General features: G+C 46.0%; 1 protein-coding gene and 1 long non-coding RNA gene across 3 annotated transcripts; one reads left to right on the forward strand and one right to left on the reverse strand.

Moving 5' to 3' along the window:
* Positions 1-49: 49 nt before the first annotated feature.
* GP1BA (glycoprotein Ib platelet subunit alpha) lies at positions 50-2,906 on the reverse strand. 2 transcript variants are annotated; one of them, XM_069603237.1, is made up of 2 exons: positions 2,606-2,906; positions 50-2,370 (listed from the first exon to the last, which is right to left on the reverse strand). In XM_069603237.1, the coding sequence occupies exons 1-2, from the start codon at positions 2,765-2,767 to the stop codon at positions 514-516; spliced, it is 2,019 nt and encodes a 672-aa protein (XP_069459338.1). In that variant the 5' UTR covers positions 2,768-2,906; the 3' UTR covers positions 50-513. The 2 variants fall into 2 exon arrangements, with proteins under 2 accessions (XP_069459338.1, XP_069459339.1); XM_069603238.1 differs by having other exon boundaries at positions 2,602-2,679.
* Positions 2,907-13,488: 10,582 nt separating this feature from the next.
* On the forward strand, positions 13,489-16,060 carry LOC138447413 (uncharacterized). The gene is made up of 4 exons (XR_011259826.1): positions 13,489-13,635; positions 13,793-13,919; positions 15,582-15,659; positions 15,986-16,060. It is a non-coding gene; the product is annotated as an uncharacterized lncRNA (long non-coding RNA).
* Positions 16,061-22,314: the final 6,254 nt, after the last annotated feature.

The raw sequence follows: 22,314 nt of genomic DNA on the forward strand, positions 1-22,314 counted from the left end.
GGTGCCCCAGCCTTGTTTCCCTCTCCCTGCACCACCCAAAGAAACAAAATTCCATTTTAAAATTATGTTTATTGTACAAATAACATTACGATGGTGGAAAACTAGAAAATGGTAAACAGAGGAAAAGAACAGAAAACCAACCCCTATTTATACCATCCAGAGACACTCAGGGCCCACACGTTGACACATCTTTTTCCAAGTTTTCCTCAACAGGTACACTTGGGAACCACCTTTACAATGTTATTTGCCCTTTCCTAAAACTTCCCCAAAGTGATAGTAATAACCTACTGGTCTGGGAACCCCACCATCTATCCAGCATACGGAGCTCTGTTCGGTGACCTCCCCTCCAACTCCTCCGTGATTTGTTGGGTCTGGGACTGTGTGCAGGGGAGACTCCTGATAAAGGCACAGTAATGAAGACCTCCTTGACCCTGTGCTCCATACCCACCCACCCCCTATTAGACCCCAAAAGGAGAGTCAGACTCTGTCTCGGGGTCCCCAAACCACCCGCCCTCAGAGGCTGTGGCCAGAGTACCTAACACCCACAGTCCCTAGCAGATCCCCACCACGACCCAGGCTCAGGGCCGAAGGCCGCCGACCCGCCTGCAGAGGCCCCATGCGGCCATTAGGCCGCACCCACAGGAAAAGACTAGAGCGGAAAGTGGGAAGTAAGCCTTGGAAGAAAAGCAGCCAGGCCCGGTGTACCGTCACCTGCCTTCCCCTTTGCAGCTCCAGGTGCGCCGTGTGGGTGGCCGTGGCCAGGGCCCATGGCTTCACCTGCTGGACCCAGCACAGCAGCAGGATGAGGATCACAGAGGCAACCAGGAGCCAGAGGAGACCCAGGATATAGAAGCCCAGGAACAGACAGCAAGAGTCAGAGCTGAGAAGAGGGTTGTTACTGGAACTAGCCAATCCCTGGGCCTTCCAGAGGTTGTCAGATTCAGAGATGATGGTTATGGTGGATTCTAAGATAGTGGGGAGTGAAATGGATTCTGTGGAGGTTAAGAATATGGTTGATTGTAAAGTCTCACTTATGGGTTCTGGGGTGGTCGGGGTAGTGGGCTCTGGGGTGGTCGGGGTAGTGGGCTCTGGGGTGGTCGGGGTAGTGAGCTCTGGGGTGGTCGGGGTAGTGGGCTCTGGGGTGGTCGGGGTAGTGAGCTCTGGGGTGGTCGGGGTAGTGAGCTCTGGGGTGGTCGGGGTAGTGGGCTCTGGGGTGGTCGGGATTGTGGATTCTGGGGTGGTCAGGGTTGTGGATTCTGGGGTGGTTGGGGTTGTGGGGTGTTCAGTAGTGGGTTTTAGAGTTTTGGAGGAGGTGATGGAGTCTATAGTAATTGGGATCGTGGTCAGTTTCTTAACTGGAGGCAAGGAGGACACCTGACTGCCTGGCGAAGTAGTCAGTGCTAAATAGAGCAGGTCCCAGTGCATGGTGTGGCTAGAGGGGCTGCTTACAGTGTTCACGACAGGTACCTCCTGTTCCTCATCATATTCATCGTAGTCCAGGTTGTCCCTGTCACCAGGGATGTTGCAGCCATCCCCCGAGAATTTGTAGACGTACGTGCCATTCATATCGACACATTGAACGCTCTTCACATCGGGGGTCATGGCCTTAATGTCCACATCCTCCTCCCATACGTACACGTTGCTGGGGTTGTCCTGCAGCCAGCGGCTGAAATAGAGGATCCCGCAGTCGCAGGACCAGGAGTTGTTATGGAAAAAAGCGTAAGGCAGGAGGAGCATCCCAAAGAAGCCCGTTGGTATCGTGCGCAGCCTGTTCTTTTGGAGGTAAAGGGTGTCAAGTTCCTCCAACCCTTTTAGAAGCTCAGTGGGCAGCTCTTGCAAGTCGTTTTCAGCCAGGTTGAGCTTCCTCAGGCGGGGTGTGGGCACCAGGAGCTCAGGGGGCAGAGTCCTCAGCTGGTTTCCGCGCAGATAGAGCTCGTGGAGGTGGCTCAGGCCACGCAGAGCATTAGGAGGCAACGAGGTCAGCTTGTTGAAGGACACGTCCAGGATAGACAGAGCTGGCAGTGCCCGTCCCAGCTCGGGCAGGCTTCTCAGCTTATTGTGGGCTAGATTCAGGACCTCCAGCCGCGGCAGTTTCGCGTCTGCCTGCAGGCTGGTCAGCTGGCTCTTACCCAGGAACAGCTCAGTGAGGTGGGGCAGATTCACCACGGATGCCATGGAGAAAGTGCCCAGGGGGTTCTCACCCAGGTGGAGGATGGCGGTGTCGGCCTGCAGGTTTGGAGGCGGTGCCTTCAGTCCCTTATTTTCACAGTTCACTTCTACCTGGCTGTCCTTGTTGCCGACTTCACAGATGGGGACGGGGTGTGAAGGGCTTGGCAGCAGGAACAGCAAAAGAAGGAGGGGCATGGTGACCTGTGGGCAAGGGGTTTTGAGTGGGCACCCCTCGGGCCCGCAGCAGTATGCCTCCAGGCCCTGGCCCCCACTACGGCCTCTAGGATTGTTTCAGAAACTCACCTCCCACACCTCTCTCCCTTCATTCCCCTCTCCTCCCCTTGACCCGCAAAGCCTAAACTACTAGCTCCAGCCCTTGGCGGTTATCCCTCCCTCAGGCCCCGGCCTCCCCGAGCCCTGGCCCCAGCTCACAGACCAGCAGAAGAACCGCCGGAGACACAGAGCTTCTTCCAGGGTGCGACTTGGTCCTTCTGTCTTCCAGCTCCAGGGAGGGCCTGATTAAGGGCAGGAAGAGGGTAGGGATGGAGAGGAAATGGCAGCCTGATATGGGCTCCCGGAACCCGGGAACAGCCTCCATCCTGGACACAAGCCCTTATCACATCCTTCCACAACTTGCCCTGAGCCCTCCTTTGGCTCTGTTCTCTCCTGCTCTCCTCCTACCTTGGGGAGATAGGGGGTGGACTCCAACCACCGCTTGCTTCCAGGCTTAAAAAACCTCTCCAGCTGCCCTCCTCATTTCCCCTTCACAGCTGCATTCTTAGAATTGCCTACTTTTAACCCTGGCCTCCCTCTCACTCCTCACTCTCCTCTAGGCTGCTTCCCACCTGCCCCCTACTCCATGGACTCAGTTCTTGCCATGTACCCCTGACCCTCTCCACCCACCCGACCCTGTTTCCTCCACACCATCTTGTTTTCCACAGCCCACACACCTGTGGCCACTCCCACCTTGGGACTCATGACAGTAATTTTTTTTCTTTTTTTAATTTATTTTTGGTTGAATTGGAGTTGATTGGCAAGTTGATTGTTCTGCTGTTACTGCCAGTGACTCAGTTATACACATACATACATTCTTATTTATATTCTTTTCTATTATGGTTTATCCCAGGATATTGAATATAGTTCCCTGTGCTATACAGTAGGACCTTGTTGTTTATCCAAGAGTAATTTTTTCTTGGTTTTCTTCCTGCTTCTTTAGCTGACCTTTTTCAAATCTTCTTTGTGGATTCCTCTTCTTCTATCCTTCATGAGAGATTAACCTGCCCCAGAGTTGTCACTGGCCTTCTTCTGTGATGCCACACAAACCCCTGAGCTTCCCCTCATCCACTCCCTTGCCTTTGGCCACCACTTGTCCCCTCAGTGATTCTCAAGTCTTCATCTCTAGCCCAGACCCCTCTCCTGAGACCCAAACACATATGTCCCACCGCCTTTTGAACTTCTTGGCTGTCCCACAGGCCCTGAAGCAATATGTTCAAAAACTAAGTTCATCGCCTCTCTCTGAATAGCCTGTCTTCCTGTGTTGTCCAACCTGGTGAATGGTTTTGTCATCCGCTCATTTATCTAGTACAAGCAAAATCCCTGAGAGTCATCCTTAGCTCCACCCCCTATTTAACCTGCCACCAAGTCCCACTGGTTTTCCCTCCCAATGCCCCTCAGCCCCCTTTTTTCCACCCTCACTGCCACCATCTTCATGCAGGGTGCCATGTTCTGTCCACTGTGTCTCTGTGACAGCCTCTCCACTGCTCTCCCCATTTACTGACTCCCCTCCTTCTCCCCACCTGAGTGGTCCTTCAGAAATGCTCGTATCCTTCCACTGCTTGAAATTCACCAATGGCTCCTTGCAACCCTCAGGAGGGAATCTGAGAACCCTAACAGGCCTACAGAGTCTTGTAAGATCTGACCCTTGTCCACCTGTCCAGCCCCTATCTCTTCCTTCCTTCCTTCCTTTCTTTCACTGAGCTGGATCTTAGATATGGCATGAGAACTCTTGGTTGCGGCATGCGGGATCTAGTTCCCTGACCAGGGATTGAAACCTGGGCTCCCGGCATTGGGAACTCTGAGTCCTAGCCTCTGAACCCCCAGGGAAGTCCCTAATCCCATCTCTTAATGCTCCACCCTTGACTCTAGGTTACTCTCTTTCTTATGCCTTCTCACCCTTCATCCCTTTCTGCCTAACTTACTTATCTGGAGAGTTCCAACCCAGAATTTCTTCTTCTGAAAAGCCTTTTAGGATTTCCCAAGAGCCAGCTGGATGCCTGTTTCAGATAGATGTCATATCTGTTGGTCCACGGCCCCTTCCGTGATGAAAATATCCTATTAACTGTCCCCTAGAAGGGGTACCCTGCAATCGCACAGGCCTGCCCCTATCTGCTGGCTGGTGACTGGACAAGGAAAGGATACTTGAGCCAGGTGCAGTTAATCCAGAGACCTGTTAGTTATATAATTTGTTGGCTGCAAAGAGTACTCAAAGACATGGAGAAAAGGAGGCACTAAGTAAGTAGCAAGAAGCGAGGTGAAGTTACATAGAGCCCACGACATGGAGTAAGGCCTCTGAGGCTGTTGGGGTTTTTTGCCATTTTGGCATCAGTTGGGGTTTTTAGTTGGAAGCAACAGAAATTTTTTCTACTTAATTTAGGCTGAAGAGGAACTTATTGAAACTACATTGGCTACTTCACAGGCTTCTAAACGAGGGCTAGAGAACCATACGTGGGCTGGTGTAGCTAGGAACAGAGCTGAGAACCAGGCTGCAGAACCAGTCTAGCGAGGAAATCTCTGCTCTCCCTGCAAGACCAGGTCTCTGAAGCTTGTTCCACTGCAACTGCTGGGCCAGGAGCTCAGAGTTAGCACAGCCTCCTGACTGCAGAGAGAGAATCCTGCGTTATCCCTCCTGTGTTGTGATACTAACTCCAGATTCAAAGTCTGGGTGTGAGGGACTTCCCTGGTGGCCCAGTGGCTAAGACTCTGCACCCCCAATGCAGGGGGCCCGCCTTTGATCCCTGGTCAGGAAACTTAGATTCCACATGCCACAGCTAAGAGTTCACATGCTGCAACTAAGCCCTGGCACAGTCAAAACAAATAAATATTGAAAAGTCTGGGTGTGAGTCCTATTGATCTGTACCTATGACCCAGTTACAAAGGAGTCTTGGAAAGCAAGGTATCTGGCATTTTCACCTTCTATAATACAAGGCAGGTTCTGCTTCTCCAAAGATTTCCATGTTGAAGGATTTTGCAGACACAGAAAAGGGATTCATGTGCTTTGACACCTACTGAAACAGTCCTAATATTTTGCTTTCTTCACATGCCGATGGGCTGAATTGTTTCTACTTTTGCATTGTTGAATGTTTCAGATTAATCCTACTTGGCCATTATGAATTATTCTTTAAACATAGTTATAGGTTAGTTTGCTCAGATTTTATTCAGAATTTGTACATGTACAAAGTTAGAAAATAGGTGTGGCCCATAGATTTCTTTGGGGGGTACATTTATCTCTCTGTGTTTGTTGTGTTCACAGTTCTACTGGCCTTGTAAAATAAGCTGGAAATTTTTATATTATCTGGAAAAGTTAGAGATCATAGGGATTTTCCATGCAGTTTTGGTGGAATTCACCTATGAAACTGTCTGGGCCTGAAGACACTTGTGGGAAAACTCCTCAAATACCTTTTCAGTTCCTTCTCTAATTGTTTCTTGAAGCTTCTACATCTTGAGTCAATTTTTGTAACTGTTATTTTTCTAATACAATATCTCTTTCATGTAGCCTTCAATTTATTGTCATAAATTTGCACATTTTATACTTTTATAATCTGTTAAAATCTCCATACCTGTAGCTATAACCCCTAATGTTGTTTATTTGTGTTTTTGTTCTTCCTCTTCTCTGTCTTCCTCCCTGCCTCCCTTTCTTTATTGACCAAACTTGCCAAAGATTGGTCTGTTTTAGTGGGCTAGTCCAAGAACCAGGTTTATTATATTCACGAGTCAATAGCTGGGGTTTTTGATTTGAAGACAAATATCTACTTTTATCTTGAATAATTTCTCACACTTTGAGCCCATTTTCTTTATTTTGTAATTTATTCTTTGAAGTATAATTGATTTACGATGTTTTGTTAGTTTCTAGTGTGCTTATTTTCATGTTCTGTTTCTACCTTCTTGAGTTGAAATCTTAGTTGACTTATTTTCAATCTTGATTTTCAGGTAAACTCATTCAGTTTATACTTTTCATTTGAGTGCTGCTTCATGTCATCTCACATGTTTTATCATGTAATACCTAAGGTGAATATTTCTGATTAAAAATTTTTATTTATTTGGCTGTGCTGGGTCTTATTTGTGGCACGCAGGAGATTTAGTTGAAGCATGTGAACCCTTAGCTGCCACATGTGGGATCTAGTTCCCTGACCAAGGCTCAAACCCAGGCCCCCAGCGTTGGGAGCAGAGTCTTAGCCATGGGCCATCAGGGAAGTCCTGAATATTTGTAATTTTTAAACCCAGCATCTATTCCTTTCAAATAAGAGGACCCCGTTTCTTTTGAGAGATTACACCTCCCCTGATGAGTGCAGACTTGATGGGAGTAAGAATCCTGGCCTGTTGCTTTGGAAACCAAAATGTCTTTGGAAGTTCTTTCCGCTAGATCCTTCCTGTTAGGAAGGATCAGTCCAGGGATGTGATCTAATCATGGACAGTCATACCCCTTCTCCTAGGATTTCAAACAGTGAATGAGGCCATAGAAGTAGAGAAAATAGGACTGGACTTGATTCATTTCGACAAAGGGCGCAGGAAAAGCCGTAGAATACTTCCTGCTACTAATTCCTCAGAGTCACCTGATTCCTGAGCAGTTCTGGATTTCCAGTGTTCACTTGTGGCCAGTGAGCTTCTGCATCTTTTCAAGAACTCTGTGTTGGATTAAGTTAGAGTTGATTTCTGTTGCATGCATCCAAAGAAGTCTAATTTAGAGCTCTGGTTGTGGTTTATTTGTTTTTTAAAATCATTTATTTGTTCGTTTTGGCTGTGCTGAGTCTTTATCGCTGCTTGGGCTCTTCTCTAGCCCCCAACTACTCTTTATATATAAAGAGTTACTACTCTTTGTTGCAGTGCGTGGGTTCTAGGGCACGCCAGCTTCAGTCGTTGTGGCACGTGGGCTCTATAGTTGCAGTTCCCGGGCTCTAGTGCACAGGCTCAATAGTTTATGGTAAACTGGCTTAGTTGCTCTGCAACAACGTGGAACCTTCCCAGATCAGGGATTGAACCTGGGTCTCCTACACTGGCAGGTGAATTCTTTACCACTGAGCCACCAGGGAAGCTCTGTGGTTCATTTTTAGAGTTTGTGCTGAAGACATTAGTTGGAGGTCTGCTCAAGACCCATTTAGCTTTTCTTCTTTCAAGAAATTACTCATACTCCATCCTTAGAATTTTTGGTGCAAATGACTCTATCTTACCTGCATATGTTGACCTAAGTTAGTCACTAGGCTTCCTCCCCTTGGACAAGGGGGACCTCCTCCCTTTCCTCCCCTGATGCGAGTTGGTAAGGGTGTCCCATGGTGAGAGTGACTCGTCCAAGGATGGAGACAGAAAGTAAGTTGGTCTTTTCATAACGAAGCCCAAGACTTCTGTTGGTTGGTTGAGGTATGTGTACTTTCTCTGGATGCGGACAAGGAAATAAGTAACCCCAGGTGAGTTGTTGGCATCTATTTTGTGATCACAAGGGGATCTGACCTTAGGATGAAGTTAATACCAGGGAAGTTATAATGAAAAAAGAAACCAGGTCCTTGGCATCACTGATTTTGAAGTTCAGTGAGCCAAAAATCCTCTTAATTTTTTTTAAACTGGTTGTTATTGGAATATCACTTGGAACATAATGAACTTAAAGATTGTATTTTCTATTTTTTAAAAAGTGGAATTATTTACAAAGATACTTTTAAAAATTTCAGGTAGACTTTTAAAAATTAAACTTCTTATTTTGAAACAACTATCAATTCACATGAGTTGTAGGAAATAAGATGGAGATCCTGTGGACTCTTTACCCAATTTTCCCCAGTAGTAACATCTTGCAAAACTGTAGTACATCCAGTATCACAAACATGATATTGACATTGTTCTGTCAAGATACAGAACATTTCCATCACCATAAGGATTCCTCATGTTGCCCTTTGATACCCTTAGCCTCTTCCTTCCTACCTCCCCACCCCTCCTTACCCCCTGACCACTACTCATCTGTTCTTCATTGCTATAATCATGTCATTTCAAGAATGTTATATTGGGACTTCCCTGGCGGTCCAGGGTTAAGATCCCAAGCTTCCAACTCAAGGCTGTAAGGGAGCACAGGTTCAACCCCTGGTCAGGGAATTAAGATCCCACATGCTGCACGGCATGCCCCCCACAGCCCCCCCCCAACAAAAAAATGGGATCATACAGTATATAACCTTTTGGAACTGGTTCCCTCCTCCCCCCACTCAGCGTAATTCTCTGGAGATTTGTACAGGTTGTTCTGTGCATCAGAAGTTCATTGCTTACTATTGCAGAGTAGTCTTCCTTAGTACGTATGTTCTACAGCTTATCTGTTTACCAGTGGAAGGACACGAAGGCGGATCCCAGTTGTTGACTTATTACAGATAGATGTGCTGTCCATGTTAGAGATTTCTGTGTGAACGTAAGTCTTCATTTCCCTGGGGAAAATTGCTCTGGAATGCAATCTCTAGGTCATATGGTAGTTGCCTGTTTATTTTGGGAGGCTTTATCTTTGGGTTATCCTTTGAGTTTATCCTGTTTGGGGTTTGCTCAGCATGTTACGTGTGTAAGTTTATGTCTCCTGCAAATTTGGATAGTTTTTAGCACTTATTTCTTTAAGAACTGTTTCAGCCTCATCTTCTTTCTCCTCTGCTTCTGAGGTTCTGATGACATATCGGCAGATCTTTTGTTGTAGTCCCACAGGTCCCATGGGAGACTGTGGCTTTTTTTTTTTTTAAATTTTATTCTTGCTCTCTATTGTTCAGAATGGGTGATTTCCATTATTGAATCTTCCAGCTCACTGATTCTTTTCTCCGTCCCCTCCATTCTGTTGCTGAACCCATTCCCTGAGCTCTTGTTTCAGTTATTATATTTTTTCAGCTCTAAAATTTCCATTTGGTTCTTCTTTAGATCTCTTTCTTTGGTGAAGCTTTCTATTTTTCCATTTGTTTCAAGCATATGCATAATTTTTTGTGAAAGCATTTTATCGTGGCTGCTTTGAATGATTTTTCAGATAGCTCTAACATCTCTGTCCCTTTGGGTGGTGGCAGCTACAGACTGGCTTTTTTCATTCAGTTTGAGACCTTCCCTGGTTTTGGTACATTGACTAATTTTTAATGAAATGGGAGTATCTTAACATTATTTTATGAGACTCTGGATCTGATTTAAACCTTCTGTTTCAGCTGGCTTTCTCTGCTACTGCTCTGGCAGGGAAGGGAGGGGCACTGCCTCCTTACTGCCAGGCAGAGGCTGAAGTTCACATTTCACATCCAAACTGTGGACGTCTCATGAGTGAGGGTGGGAGTTCCAGGTCCCCACTGGGTCACCACTGCCACTTGGGGTGGATGCCCTCATTTCTGCAGAAATGAGGGGAACTTCTGACTCTCTAGAAGGCTTCCTCTGATACCATGCCAGCAGAGAGGGCGAAAGATGACTGGTCACTGAGCCAGTCTGGATGGGCGTCCAGGCTCCCCTGCAATTTCTGTGGACCCTGAGTGTGGGAGGCCTCATTACCAGCTGATAGGGGTGAAAGTTCCCACTTCCTTCTTGGCCTTCTTAGAAACCACCCCAGCAGGGATGTTGGGGCACCTTATAGCAAGCCTGAAAATCTATGCTCACCACTTGGCCTTTGTTGGTATGGGTGTGGGTGGGGTCAACGTTTTTCTGTAATATTTGGCTGGACTCAAGTGGTTATTTTCGGAGTTTTCTGCCGTTAGGCTCTCCTTTTCCTGGCGGAGAGAGCAGGCTGTGTCTGTGGTGTTTCCAGGTTGCTAATTTCTTTTCCTCCAAGAGAGGGACATTCGAGGCAAAAAGAAAACCCAGGGATCTCACTGCCATCAGGCTGTTCCTGAGATCCTGAGGCACCTACCTTTTGGGTTTCTACATCTTTTTGTGTTTGTTTTAAATATAATGTCCAGTCGTACTTAGCAGGTAGAATAGGAGAAGGTAAATTAATCTCATTGTCCCTTGGGTGGATTTGGCTAGCTTTTGATTGCCAACTTCTAAATTTATTGCACTTGACAGTAAGCATCCCATGTATAGTGTGATGGTTAATTTTATTAATATGTATCACTTTGGCTAGGACTCGCCATTCATTACCATTTTGTCTCCTTTGCTTTCTCACTTTGTCTTTTTCCTGAACCATTTGAGAGTAAGTTACAGACATCACATCTTTTCCCTCCAATATTTCAACATATTTCCTAAAAAACAAGGACATTTTCTTACCTAACTGTAGTATAGTTATTAATTTCAAGAATGTAATATTGATACAATACCATTATCCAACTCATGGTTCATATTCCCATTTTGCTATCTATCTGAACAATGTCCTTTATAGCTTTTTTTCCCCAGTTGAGGATCCAACGCAGGACCGTATCTCTTTAGTTTCCTTTAGTTCTTTAACCTGTCTTTATTTTTCATGACTTTGACATTTTTGGAAACCGTCATCCAGTAATTACACAGGATATCCCTCAATTATGTAGGTATTTCTTTGGGTTAGCTGATGTTTCTCATGATTGGATTTGGGTTGTTTTCCTGGCAGGAATATTAGATGAGTAATGTGTCTTTCTCAGTACATCATGTTGGGAGATATATACTATGTCAATTTGATCCATTACTGGTGATTTTAAAACCTCGAGCATTTGGTTAAGGGGAATCTACCCATTCTCTCCATTATCATGATACTACTTTTCAGGACTTCCCTGGAGGTCCAATGGTTAACACTCCCAGCTTCCGCTGCAGGAGCTGGTTCAATCCCTGGCCAGGGAACTAAGATCCCACATGCCGTGCAGCCAAAAAAAAAAAGATACTATTATTCCTTTTATAACTAAGAAGCAGTTTTGGAGGGAGATACTTTGATAGCATGTAAATATCCTGTTCCCAGTCAAACTTTAGCCACAATCATCCATTGATGATTTTTGCACAAATCAACTGTGGCCAGGAAGGTTGAGAAACTTTTTCTTTTTTTAATTTTGTAGGTGATTTCACTGTATTCCCTTTTGCTTGTAGTCAAAAGAAGCCGACTACAACAAATTAGAATCAGAGTGGGGTTCTTATGGACCTGAACCTAAGTATCAGCAGGTGGAATGGGATGTTTCTACCTAGTATTTGCATGGTAAAGCCACTAACTGGGCCAGTCCCTGAAGCCTCTTGGACTCAAGCACAAGCACTCTGTCCGGAAGGTTGTCATGGTTTGGTGGCTCTAGCTCTGAACCACTTCTGGGAAGGGTATTTGTTCTTTGAGCTCCCTAGACTGGACTCGTTACTGTATATAAATTCCAGACAATCCTGCCAAAGCTATGGTGATACTTTGTTTCAGTGTTTGTCTACCCCTCTAGATGGCGAGCTTTGGGATAGAAGGCACTCAGAAACATAGCTCATGCTCTAAGAGGTAGAAACTGCGGCATAGATTGACCACATCAAATAAGACACTGCCTTGGCTTGTCTGTGTCTCATACCTAGCTTTTATATGCTTCCTCTAGTGTCTTTTTATTATAGTCTTAAGGATTCTGCCAAAATTATTACGATATGTTTTACTACCTGGCAGGGTGATTCTCTCTTTTCTTTTCTTTTTCAAAGCTGATGTAACTATCCATGTACCTCTGTACTGCCATACACGTTCTGGAATAGGTTTGTCAAGTTCCGGAAAATTTAACTTATATATTATTTTAGGGAGAATTAACATCTTTATGGGCTTCCCTGGTGTCTTAGATGGTAAAGAATTTGCCTGCAGTGTGGGAGACCTAGGTTCAACACCTGGGTTGGGAAGATCCCCTGAAGGATGGCATGGCAACCCACTCCAGTATTCTTGCCTGGAGACTCCGCATGGACCGAAGAACCTGGCAGGCTACAGTCCATGGGGTTGCAAAGAGCTGGACACAACTGAGCGACTAAGCACAACATCTTTGTAATATTGATTTGACCCATCCAAACAAATTGTTGATCTTTCATTTATACCAAAATTTCATATCTTTTTAACAGTTTTAATTTTTTTCCATAAAGGCTTTACATAAATGGAAAGAACATTCTTAATCAAGTTCTGAATACTTTACATATTGTACTACTATTGTGAATGATGTTTTGCTTTCTATAATTCCTAACGGAGAGCTATTAGCATTCAATTTCTCCTGTAGTGATCAGAGTCCCTGACTCTCCTTTCGGTTCTAGTAGTTTGCTTCTTGTTTCTGGTAGATTCTCTACACAGGTGATCATATCATCACAGGTAACAATGGGTGTATCTTTTCCTTTCACGTCTGTGTACTGCTTATTGCCTTTTCTTATCTTAGCACGTTGCTCAGGACCCCCAGTATTGTGGTAGTGGCAATTGTGTCTTGTATCCATGTTAACCAGGAGGGCATCATTAAATACATTAGTTATAGGATTGTTTTGTTTGCTTTGTTTGCGGCGCTGGGCCTTCGTTGCTGCTGGAGGGCTTTCTCTAGTTGCCCAGCAGTGGCTTCTCTTGTAGAGCACAGGTTCTACAGCACTCGGGCTCAGTAGCTGTGGCGCATGGGCTTAGTTGCTTCGGGGCAGGTGGGATTTTCCCAGACCAGGGATTGAACCCGTGTCCCCTGCATTGCCTGGCGGATTCTTAACCACTGGACCACCAGGGAATTCCCTCTGAAGTTTTATAGATTAAAATTAGGCATTGCTCCCTGAGCCTCTCCTATTACAAAACACAATCGTGTGCTCTTCCTCCTTTAGCCCACTAATGCAGTGAATAATGGTGGTAGATTTTCTGATGATAAACCATTTGAACTGGTAGATATGGTCTCCGCTGCATATAACAGAATACCAGCAGTTGTACCTTAAAAATCTAAGGGCAGTAACTTATTTTAAGTTTATTAATTAACTTATTTATTTATTTTGGCCATACATTGCGGCTTGAGGGATCATCTTAGTTTCCAACTAGGAATCAAACCCGTGCCTCCTGCAGTGAAAGCATGGAGTCCTAACCACTGGACCACCAGGGAATTCTCAAAGGACAGTAACTACTTAAGGAGCAGGCTGGAGAGGGTCCATCTCAGGTTAACCCAGCACTTGATGGCGTCCTCCAGTCAAGAGTCTCTCTTTCTGTCTTGCCATCAGCACACTGGCTTTTTGTCCTCGCGGCACCCTCAGGGGTGCAAGCTGACTACTGCATCCAAAGACACAGATCTGGTGATGAACGGGAGGGCGGGACAACAGAAGTGCTGAACTGCTTTACCATCAGTGACTCTCCTTTCAGCAGCCAAGGTCAGACTTCCACTGACACCTCCTCCCCCAGTCGACTTGTCTTGGTATCATAAGTCAGAAACAGATCTTGGTGCTTCTGGTTGCAAGGGAGGTTTGCATTCTGAGTGTCTGGCGGGGAGCAGGGCATGGCTGTGACTAATCGTGACTCATCCCTCAGGACTGGGGCACACGCACTGCCTCCAACAAGCTGGGGTTCTGTCAGGAAGGAAGAATGTGGGGTGGCACACCGTCCTCGCACCCCCAGGGCAAACTTGACCTCGTTAGATTGGAAGATTTCTTTTCAGGTAAACTTCTGGATTTGGTTGGCCCATATTTCCTTTGGGGTTTTCACATTTATGTTCATAAGTGAGTGAAGCCTATATTTTTATTTTCTTGTCCATCCTTAGCTGGAGTAAAATCTTCATAAACCTAGTTGGCTTGACTTCTTTTGTTTTCAGGAGCAGATTATACAAAGTACAGGTGATCCATTCCTTGAAATTTTGGTACAACTCATTCATAAAGCGACCTGGTGTGGGTTCACTGGGAGGGGAGATCTTTCATTACCATTTCATCACTAGCTATTCTTTATCACTACTCCTTTCTGCTTCAGTTTACTGATATTTCCCCCTTATTTGGGTAAATACAGTCAGCCCTCTGTTTCCATGGCTTCTGGGTCCACATGTACAGAATGCCAACAGTATTTAAAATCAACTTTAAACATTATAAAACTGAGTTGTATGCTCTAGTAATAGTCCTCTATTGTGCATTTAAACAATTCTTACTTTAAAAAATTATTTTATTTTATTAATTTGGCTGTGCCGAGTCTTACTTACAGTACGTAGAATCTTTAGTTGCAGCATGCAGGATCTAGTTCCCTGACCTGGGATCAAACCCCCTGCGTTGGGAGCATAGAATCTTAGCCACAGGACCACCAGGGAAGTCCCAACAATGTCTTACTTTAATTTTTTCAACTAATAAGCTTTTATATTTGTTTTAAATCTGTGCCAGGTGGCTTACAGAATCTTAGTTCCCCAGGCCCTTGGCAGTAAAAACACCAAGTCCTCCCCACTGGACTGCAAGGGAATTCCCTAAAAACCTTTTACATTGAGCAATAACTTATACACAGAGATATGCACAGATGTGAGGTGTACAGTTCTATGAGTTTTGAGAAATATGTCCATCCATGTAATCACCACCGCTATCAGTACAGACATTTTCATTCATTCCCTTGTGCCCTTTCTGGTCAGTCCTCTCAGCCAAGCAACTGTTGCTCTGGTTTGCGTGCAGATCTTTTACAAACATAAGTTTTTCTCTTTCTTGGATAAATTTCTAGGACTGGAATTCCTGGGTCAGATAGGAAATACACGCTTTTAATTTTGTAAGAAACTGCCAAGTTCCCAAAGTGGTAGCCTTTTTTACACCTGACTTAAAAAAAAATTGAGCTCCACTTATTTTTAATATTAAGAGTGTTAGGAGTCAAAAAAAGAGTTTAGGAGTATGAATCACTGGATATAACGCACTTCATTTTTTTTTAATGTTTATTTTTATTTATTTCTTTGGCTGTGCTGGGTCTTGGTTGCAGCAGGTAGTATCTTTCATTGTGGGCATGTGGGATCTAGTTCCTCAAACAGGGATCGAACTCTGGTTGCCTTCATTGGGAGCAGAGTCTTAGCTGCTTGACCACCAGAGAAGTCTCTAACCCACTTCGTTTTATAATTGCCTTTTGCCTCCTACTTGCTTGAGGAATTCCACTTCATTGGGCTATTAGGAACTGGGAGTTCTTAGCAGTTTTTCTCTGACTCAGTCATTTTTCTCCTGGACCTTCAACATCTGTGGAATCCTAGGGATGCGTCTACCGTCAGATCACCTTCTCTGAGGCCAAGCCCATGAGGTCGTAGAAACTTGCTGGGAAGGTGCTCCCAGTTCTTGGCAGATACTGAGACTTCTCTTCATGATTTGTTTTCTAGTCTCCTGTCCTGAAGTGAAAAGTTGATTGGAGATCCCCTTTAACAAGATGACTAGTATGGACTTTCTTTCCTGTGCTGGTAAGTCCCAAGGACTTGTTTATCCAAGATAGGACAGAGAGCAATGCCTGGGGAGAGTGAGTCCTTCACCCTGGGCTTCTGGGAGCCCCTGGATCCCCAAGGGTGCCCCATGGGGACAGCTTCACTCCCTCCTTCCTCTTCCTGTGTCTCTCCCTTTCTTTCCGCCCTCTTTTTTAGCCACATCGCTCGGCTAAAACTAAGATGTGGCATCTTAGACGAAACACGCACCCTCTTCATTGCAAGCGTGGAGTCTTAACCACTGGAATGCCAGGGAAATCCCCTAGTTTTCAACATCAAGATAATGTTTTATCTTCACTGTATTGCAGATTCTCATATATTGGAACAGATATTATTTTGTTCCACTGAAATGAATAGGCAGTTTTCAAAAAAAGAAAAAGAAAGAAGATACACATAGATGGCCAAACTATCTGCTGAAAAAAAAAATCTCAATTTTCTTCATCAAGACATGTAAATCGGACTTCCCTGGTGTCCCGTGGTTAAGAATCTGCCTGCCAATGCCGGGGCCATGCGTTCAATCCTTGGTCAGGGAACTAGATCCCACATGCTGTGGAGCAACCAAGCCTGTGTGCTGTAACTGCTGAGCCTTTGAGATTAGAGCCCGAGCTTGCTGCAACTAGAGAAAGCCCATGTGCAACAATGAAGATCCAGTGCAGCCAAAAGTAAGTAAATACATTTGTAAAAAGACATGTTAATCAAAACAATGAGACGGCAGTGTTCACCTCTTGGTTTGGCAAAAAGTCTTAAATTTGATAATGGGCTGCCTGGGGAGGGTATGAGGAAACAGGTATTCTTGTGATGTGTTGGAGTGAATGTAACTGTGTGCGTGCTTTTTGGAGAACAACATGGCAAAAGGCATCAATAGTTGTTGTTTTTTCTAACACATAAACTCTTTGCCCTGGCAATTTCACTGCTAGAAATTTACCCTATGGATCATTTGCAAAGGTCCAGCAAAGTTAAATGCATACATATAGTTGCATAGTATGTGATCACAAAACCCAAAATTGTTAGTTTCTTAAACGTCTGTCCACTGGGCAATGCGTTATCTATGATTTGCATGCATGCAGTGAGCACTGCAGCGATTAGGAGACTGGGGAAGACCTGTGTGTGATGATACGAACCAATCTCTACAATATGCTGCGGGATAAAAAGCTACCAAATAGTAAGCACATTCTGATGCTTCTTTGCATGCCTGCATGCTCAGTCCCTTCAGTTGTATCCGACTCTTTGCGACCCCATGGACTATAGCCCACCAGGCTCCTCTATCCATGGGATTCTCCAGGCAAGAATACTGGGTTGCCATTTCCTTCTCCAGAGGATCTTCCTGACCAGGAATCGAACCTGGGTCTCCTGCATTGCAGGCAGATTCTTTACCCTCTGAGCCACCAGGGAAGGTTATATGTGTATATACGTACAGATACTCACACACACATATGCCAGACTTTGGTCTAAGATAATTTGATTTACAGGGAGCTGTTAACCTTTAGGAAGAGGAAAGTTTTTGATTTTCACTGTGTTTTTCTGGACTCTTCCATTTTTCTGGTGATGGCATGTATTGCTTTTTTATTGTCAGAGGCGTTTTCCCGGGCGTTGTGTAATGGGACATTTTTGTTTTCTTTGTATCACTTTATTTTTCTTACATCTTAAAATTTTTAAGCCAAGGAAAGGGAGCTGTGCTGGTAAGGTAATGTAGTACCTCATTCAATCAAAGGAATCACTGGGCAACCAGGCTGCAGGAGGAGACAAGCACAGCTGGGCCTCAGGAATTTCTGGAGCCAGGGGCTGGGCGGCTGGAGGCCTTTTCTTGTCTCTACTCGTCTTTGTGTATCAGCTGCATTCTCTCTCACTCCATGGAAAATGCAAGGAATGAATGGGGCTGTCTTGCACGTCTACATTTCACATCTTCTACAGCAGAGAGACTGACCCTGAGTTCCTGTTTAACAAAATTCTCAGGAAAAACTTTCTTTGGCCTGGCTTGGGTCAGGTATCCTCCCCTTGGCCCATCAACTCTGGCCAGGGTTGTGGGGGTCGGGAGGGACATCTTTAAAGAGCTGGAAGCTCCTCTGTAGTCAGGTGATTGGACAGGAGTACTTCTCAGTAGAAGGGAGGGTGCTGGGAAGATACACATTCATTTGTTCTTACTTATTCATCCAGTAAACACTTATGGAGCCTGTTATGTCCTGGGCTCTGGGCCATGTGCCGTGAACAAGGAACCCAGCAAGGTCTCAGCCATCTGAGGGTTTAGGTCCCAGAGCCGGAGACAGGCTAGAAATCAGTGTCTGCCACACCCCTGCCCCGTCCTGGCTCATCCAGACCTACTTTCCAGGTCCATCAAAAAAGAGGAGCCCCTCGGTTGCCAGTGGCGGGGCCTCAGCCTGGGGATGTTGCCCCCATGGGGTGCTGATGGCTGCGGAGCAGAGCTGGCCGCCCGGACAGTGCAGCTGTTTCGAGTTGCCAGCCAAGAACCAAGAGCCGGGAGGTGAAGGGAGTGGCTTCCTGTTGAGCTGAGATCTTTGGCTCCAGCTTGGAAGTCAAGGCGTCTCCAGAAACATAACTGCCAGGCAGCCCACTGAGCTTCTGTGGAATTTTCAGTTGTCCTTTTTATGGACAAAATCAGCAACTTCCCTGGAGGTCCAGTGGTTAAGACTGCAGTTCCACTGCAGGGTCGGGGGTTCAATCTCTAGTCTGGGAACCAAGATTCCATGTGCCTCGTGGCGAAGCCAAAAAAAGTACAAAATCCAGACCTGGATCAGGTGTCTGACTCCAAATCGGCCTCTCCATCCCTGAGGCGATGTTCATCCAGAGCAAACACTGGAAGGATGCTGGCTCAGCTCTGGGCTGGCACTGGCGGGTGGGGGAGGGGCAGGGGGCGGGAGGGTGAGAGCCTCTCCTGGGGACTCCCTCAGGGGAGGATTTTCTGATGTGCTGACTCTGCAGGAGATGCCCCTGGGATTCACTGGTGTGAGCAAGATCTCCACCCGTAAGTTACCACCCCTCTGAGACTCTGCAGTAAAGCCCTCTCCTGGAGAACATGAGAGATGTCTGGGGCCAGTGACCCAGGCTTCAATCCCAGGTTTGGGATTACGATTCCTACTCACTGTCCCTTCACCCCAGGCTACTCTCCTACATGCAGGTTGTTGGTCCAAGTGTGGGTCTGCCCCTTTATGTGTCTTACATGACGTCTATGTGTGTGTGAGAGAGAGAGAGCTGTATTGTTTATACATGATGTAGTGATGGTACTTAAACTGAGGAGTTAGCCCATGGTTTGGAAAACGGACAGAAACCACACCCGGAGGAGGTTGAATGTAAGCCTGAGGACACTGGACTCCGAGGTGGAGAGCTTTTTCGAAGGGCCCTTGTCACCATCAGTCTTGGAAGTGAGACGTTTCAATCCTGGCTGGAAGGGTGTAATGCATCTTCAACTGTGGCTGTGAGAATGGACTCATGACAGGGTGTCCTGGTAACTAGATATCTAGGAGGTGGGCTGGGTTGGTAAGTGATGGATGGCACTGGTCGTGTGGCCATGCCCACCACCCTGGGTAAAGGGGGGCATCTTTGGCCCATTCCAGCACCTTTCTATGCCTGCACCCACAGCCTCATGGCATCAGGCAGCAAAGCCTGAATTGGCTGCCTCTGGAGAGAGGTCAAGGCTGATGTGGGGCCAAGACTAGGGGTGAGATGAGGTGGAAGACACGAGACAGCAGAGACCACACAGTAGGAAGAGGACGTACGAGATAGAAAAAGCAGGCGTGAGAGGAGCCCAGAGCAAAGGCAGCAGCGGTCAGTCCCTGGGCTGCCATGGGTGCTGACAGTTGTCCGGGCTGTCCCAGTCTATGTGAAAACCTACAGGAGACCTCGCTCGTGAATCTGACTCTTGCAGTGCGAAGAAGCTAAGTGACACGGGACCCTACCCACAGCTTCTGCTTGTCACCTGTGAGGTGTCTTCCTCCTCCTTGGGGCCATGGCTTATTCATCTCTCTAACCAGAGCATCTGGCCCTGTGCAGGGAAACCTGTCGGTGCCTATTAATGTTTGAATAAATAGCTGCATTTATCACAACAGTCCTTGGCCCAGCCTTCGTCCAGAGGTTGTGGAATGAGCAGCAGTGCAGATTTTAGAGCCGGTACCCATATCAGCCATGTGCAAGGAGGTGAGCTGTGCCAATGAGATTCTTTCTGGGCGACTGAAGTCTAAAATGAGCAATGAAAAGGCATTACCAGGAGGAGCTGAGGTTTCAAGGGTGTGTGGGGAAATGGAAAAGCTGTGTGGACCCTCAATGTAAGGTTATGAAGGACCTTACAGGACGAGAAAGGAGACCCCAAAATGGTGAATGTGAAACGGTTCTGTGGCCTGTAAAACGAACACAGGTGTCCATGATCAATAACGCTGACTGTAAGTCTCAGGCGTCGTTGCCAATCTACTTGTGTGACTATAAGAGGGAGAAGAACCTTTGTGTTCTTCTACAAGTTAATCACTAACGGGATGTTGCCTCTAAGCTTAAATTACCCATAATGGCCCATCTCTGGGACACTTGTCACCCAGGTAATGAACACTAAGCTAAAATACCTTCGTTTAGCTCACGAGGAAGCATCTTCCTGACCAGGCCCATCTGTGAAAGACTGAAGGCAGGAGGAAATCCCTCCTGGAGTCTGGCCAGAACCAGGGCCTTACTCCCTCCTCTTTCAGTGTTAAAAGAAGCCTGGATTCTAATTCAAGGAAGATGGTTCATAAGGACACAAGTCTGCCATCTTCTCAGGCTGCCATTCCTTACCCCAACAACTTGTCACTTGATTTATTGACCTATTATATGGCAAAGCAGTATGAGCAGCCAGTCTTGCTGCTCGTGGCCAGCCAGCTCTGGTTGGGGGATTTTGGGGGTAAGGCCCTAGCAGCTGCCCGGACCACTCGTCCTGAGGATCTTCCCCTTAAAATTCCCTGAAGCTTCTCTGGCTGTCCCAGCTCTTAGCGGGTGGAGCAAGGAATCAACATCTCATGCAGTAGGTAAGTCACTCCATGTAACAACTGGAGATCTTATTTCTTCTCCATTTAGGGCTTCTTTCCTTTAGAATAAGACAATTTGTATTTGAGTGGAGCGTGTGTGTGTGCTCAGTCGTGTCTGAGCGACGCCATGTACTGTAGAGCCCACTTTGTAGAGCCCACTATAGGCTCCTCTTGTCCATGGAATTTTTCAGGCAAGAATGCTGGAGTGGGTTGCCATTTCCTACTCCAGGGGATCTTCCTGACCCAGGGACCGAACACTTGTCTCTTGCATCTCCTGCATTGGCAGGCAGACTCTTTACCACTAGCGCCACCTGGGAAGCACATTTGAGTAGGGCACCATGTTGGAAAGAGGATAAGAGGACATAGTTGATGGACTTTTATGCAATTTGTGTGAATTGGTTTGTTTATTTGGATGCTGACATTTGTGTGTGCTGTTTGTCTGTCTTGTATTTATGTCTCGAAGAAAAATGGGGAATGGGGAGTTCCATGGTGATCTAGTGGTTAGGATTTGATACTTTCACTGCTGCGGCCCAGTTCAGTCCCTTGTTGAGGAGCCGAAATCCTGAAAGCCGTGTAGTGTGGCCAAAAAAAAAAAGGGAAATATTTCAACTATGCCTGAAGAAAGTCCTCAGAGGCGTATTTTGGATAAGTGGTCTGATTACAGCTATGAAACCATGACTAAGAAGTTGAAAATGTATGGCCCCAGTACCTGCTAGGATCTCCTCAAGGGGTTCATTATGTGGGGTTATCCTGGGACCCTGTGTACCATGTACTGCTGTCTTTGCTTTGTTAATTATATCATGTGTGGTCTCCCGTGTCATTGGTATCTGTTAAACCCCAAGACCAGACTTGAGGGTTTATTTAGGGTTTTTGGTTTACCCTTTAGGTTTTTGGTTTCATTTTGTTTTGGTAGCATTTCTCCAGTTACAGCCAAATCAGTTTTATGATATTTGAAACTTCTACTGATGTCGAATGGAGGAAAGGAATAGAAAAAGTCTATTCTTGTCTAAAAGTGGGACATTCCCAGGGGCGAAGAGAAAGATTCCACTTGGTTCCTAAAAATCAACAAAAGCCCTGCCCCAGAATTCAGTATGGTTGGTTGATGCTAAGACAAAAAAGCATTCTTTGTATTGTTAAAGATGACGACTTGCTATATGGTTTTACAGCAGTTTTTGAATAGCTCCATAGCTATTCTGTGAAGAAGCAAGGAAAAATGATGGAATCCTCTTATGTTGTGTGGCTCAGTGGTAAAGAATTTGCCTGCCAATGCAGGAGACCTGGGTTCGATCCCTGGGTTGGGAAGATCCCCTGGGGAAGGGAAAGGCTACCCACTCCGTTCCTCTTATATGCAAGCTCTTGTGCTACTGCATTCAGGGTGGGAAAATGTCAGACAGTCGTTGTTGTTCAGTTACTAAGTCATGTCAGAAACCCAAGGGTGGGACTTCCCTGTGGTTCAGTGGCTAAGACTCTGTGCTCCCAATGCAGGGGCCTCAAGCTCCGATCCCTGGTCAGGATGCTAAATCCCACATGCTGCAACTAAGAGTTCAAATGCCCCAACTAAGACTCGGTGCAGCCAAATAAAATATTTTTTTTAAAAAAGAAAGAAACCCAAGGGTAGGGTGAGGGAATGTTGCTCC

This window comes from Ovis canadensis, chromosome 11, assembly GCF_042477335.2.
Source record: "Ovis canadensis isolate MfBH-ARS-UI-01 breed Bighorn chromosome 11, ARS-UI_OviCan_v2, whole genome shotgun sequence".
In the NCBI taxonomy this organism is placed as follows: Eukaryota; Metazoa; Chordata; class Mammalia; order Artiodactyla; family Bovidae; genus Ovis; species Ovis canadensis.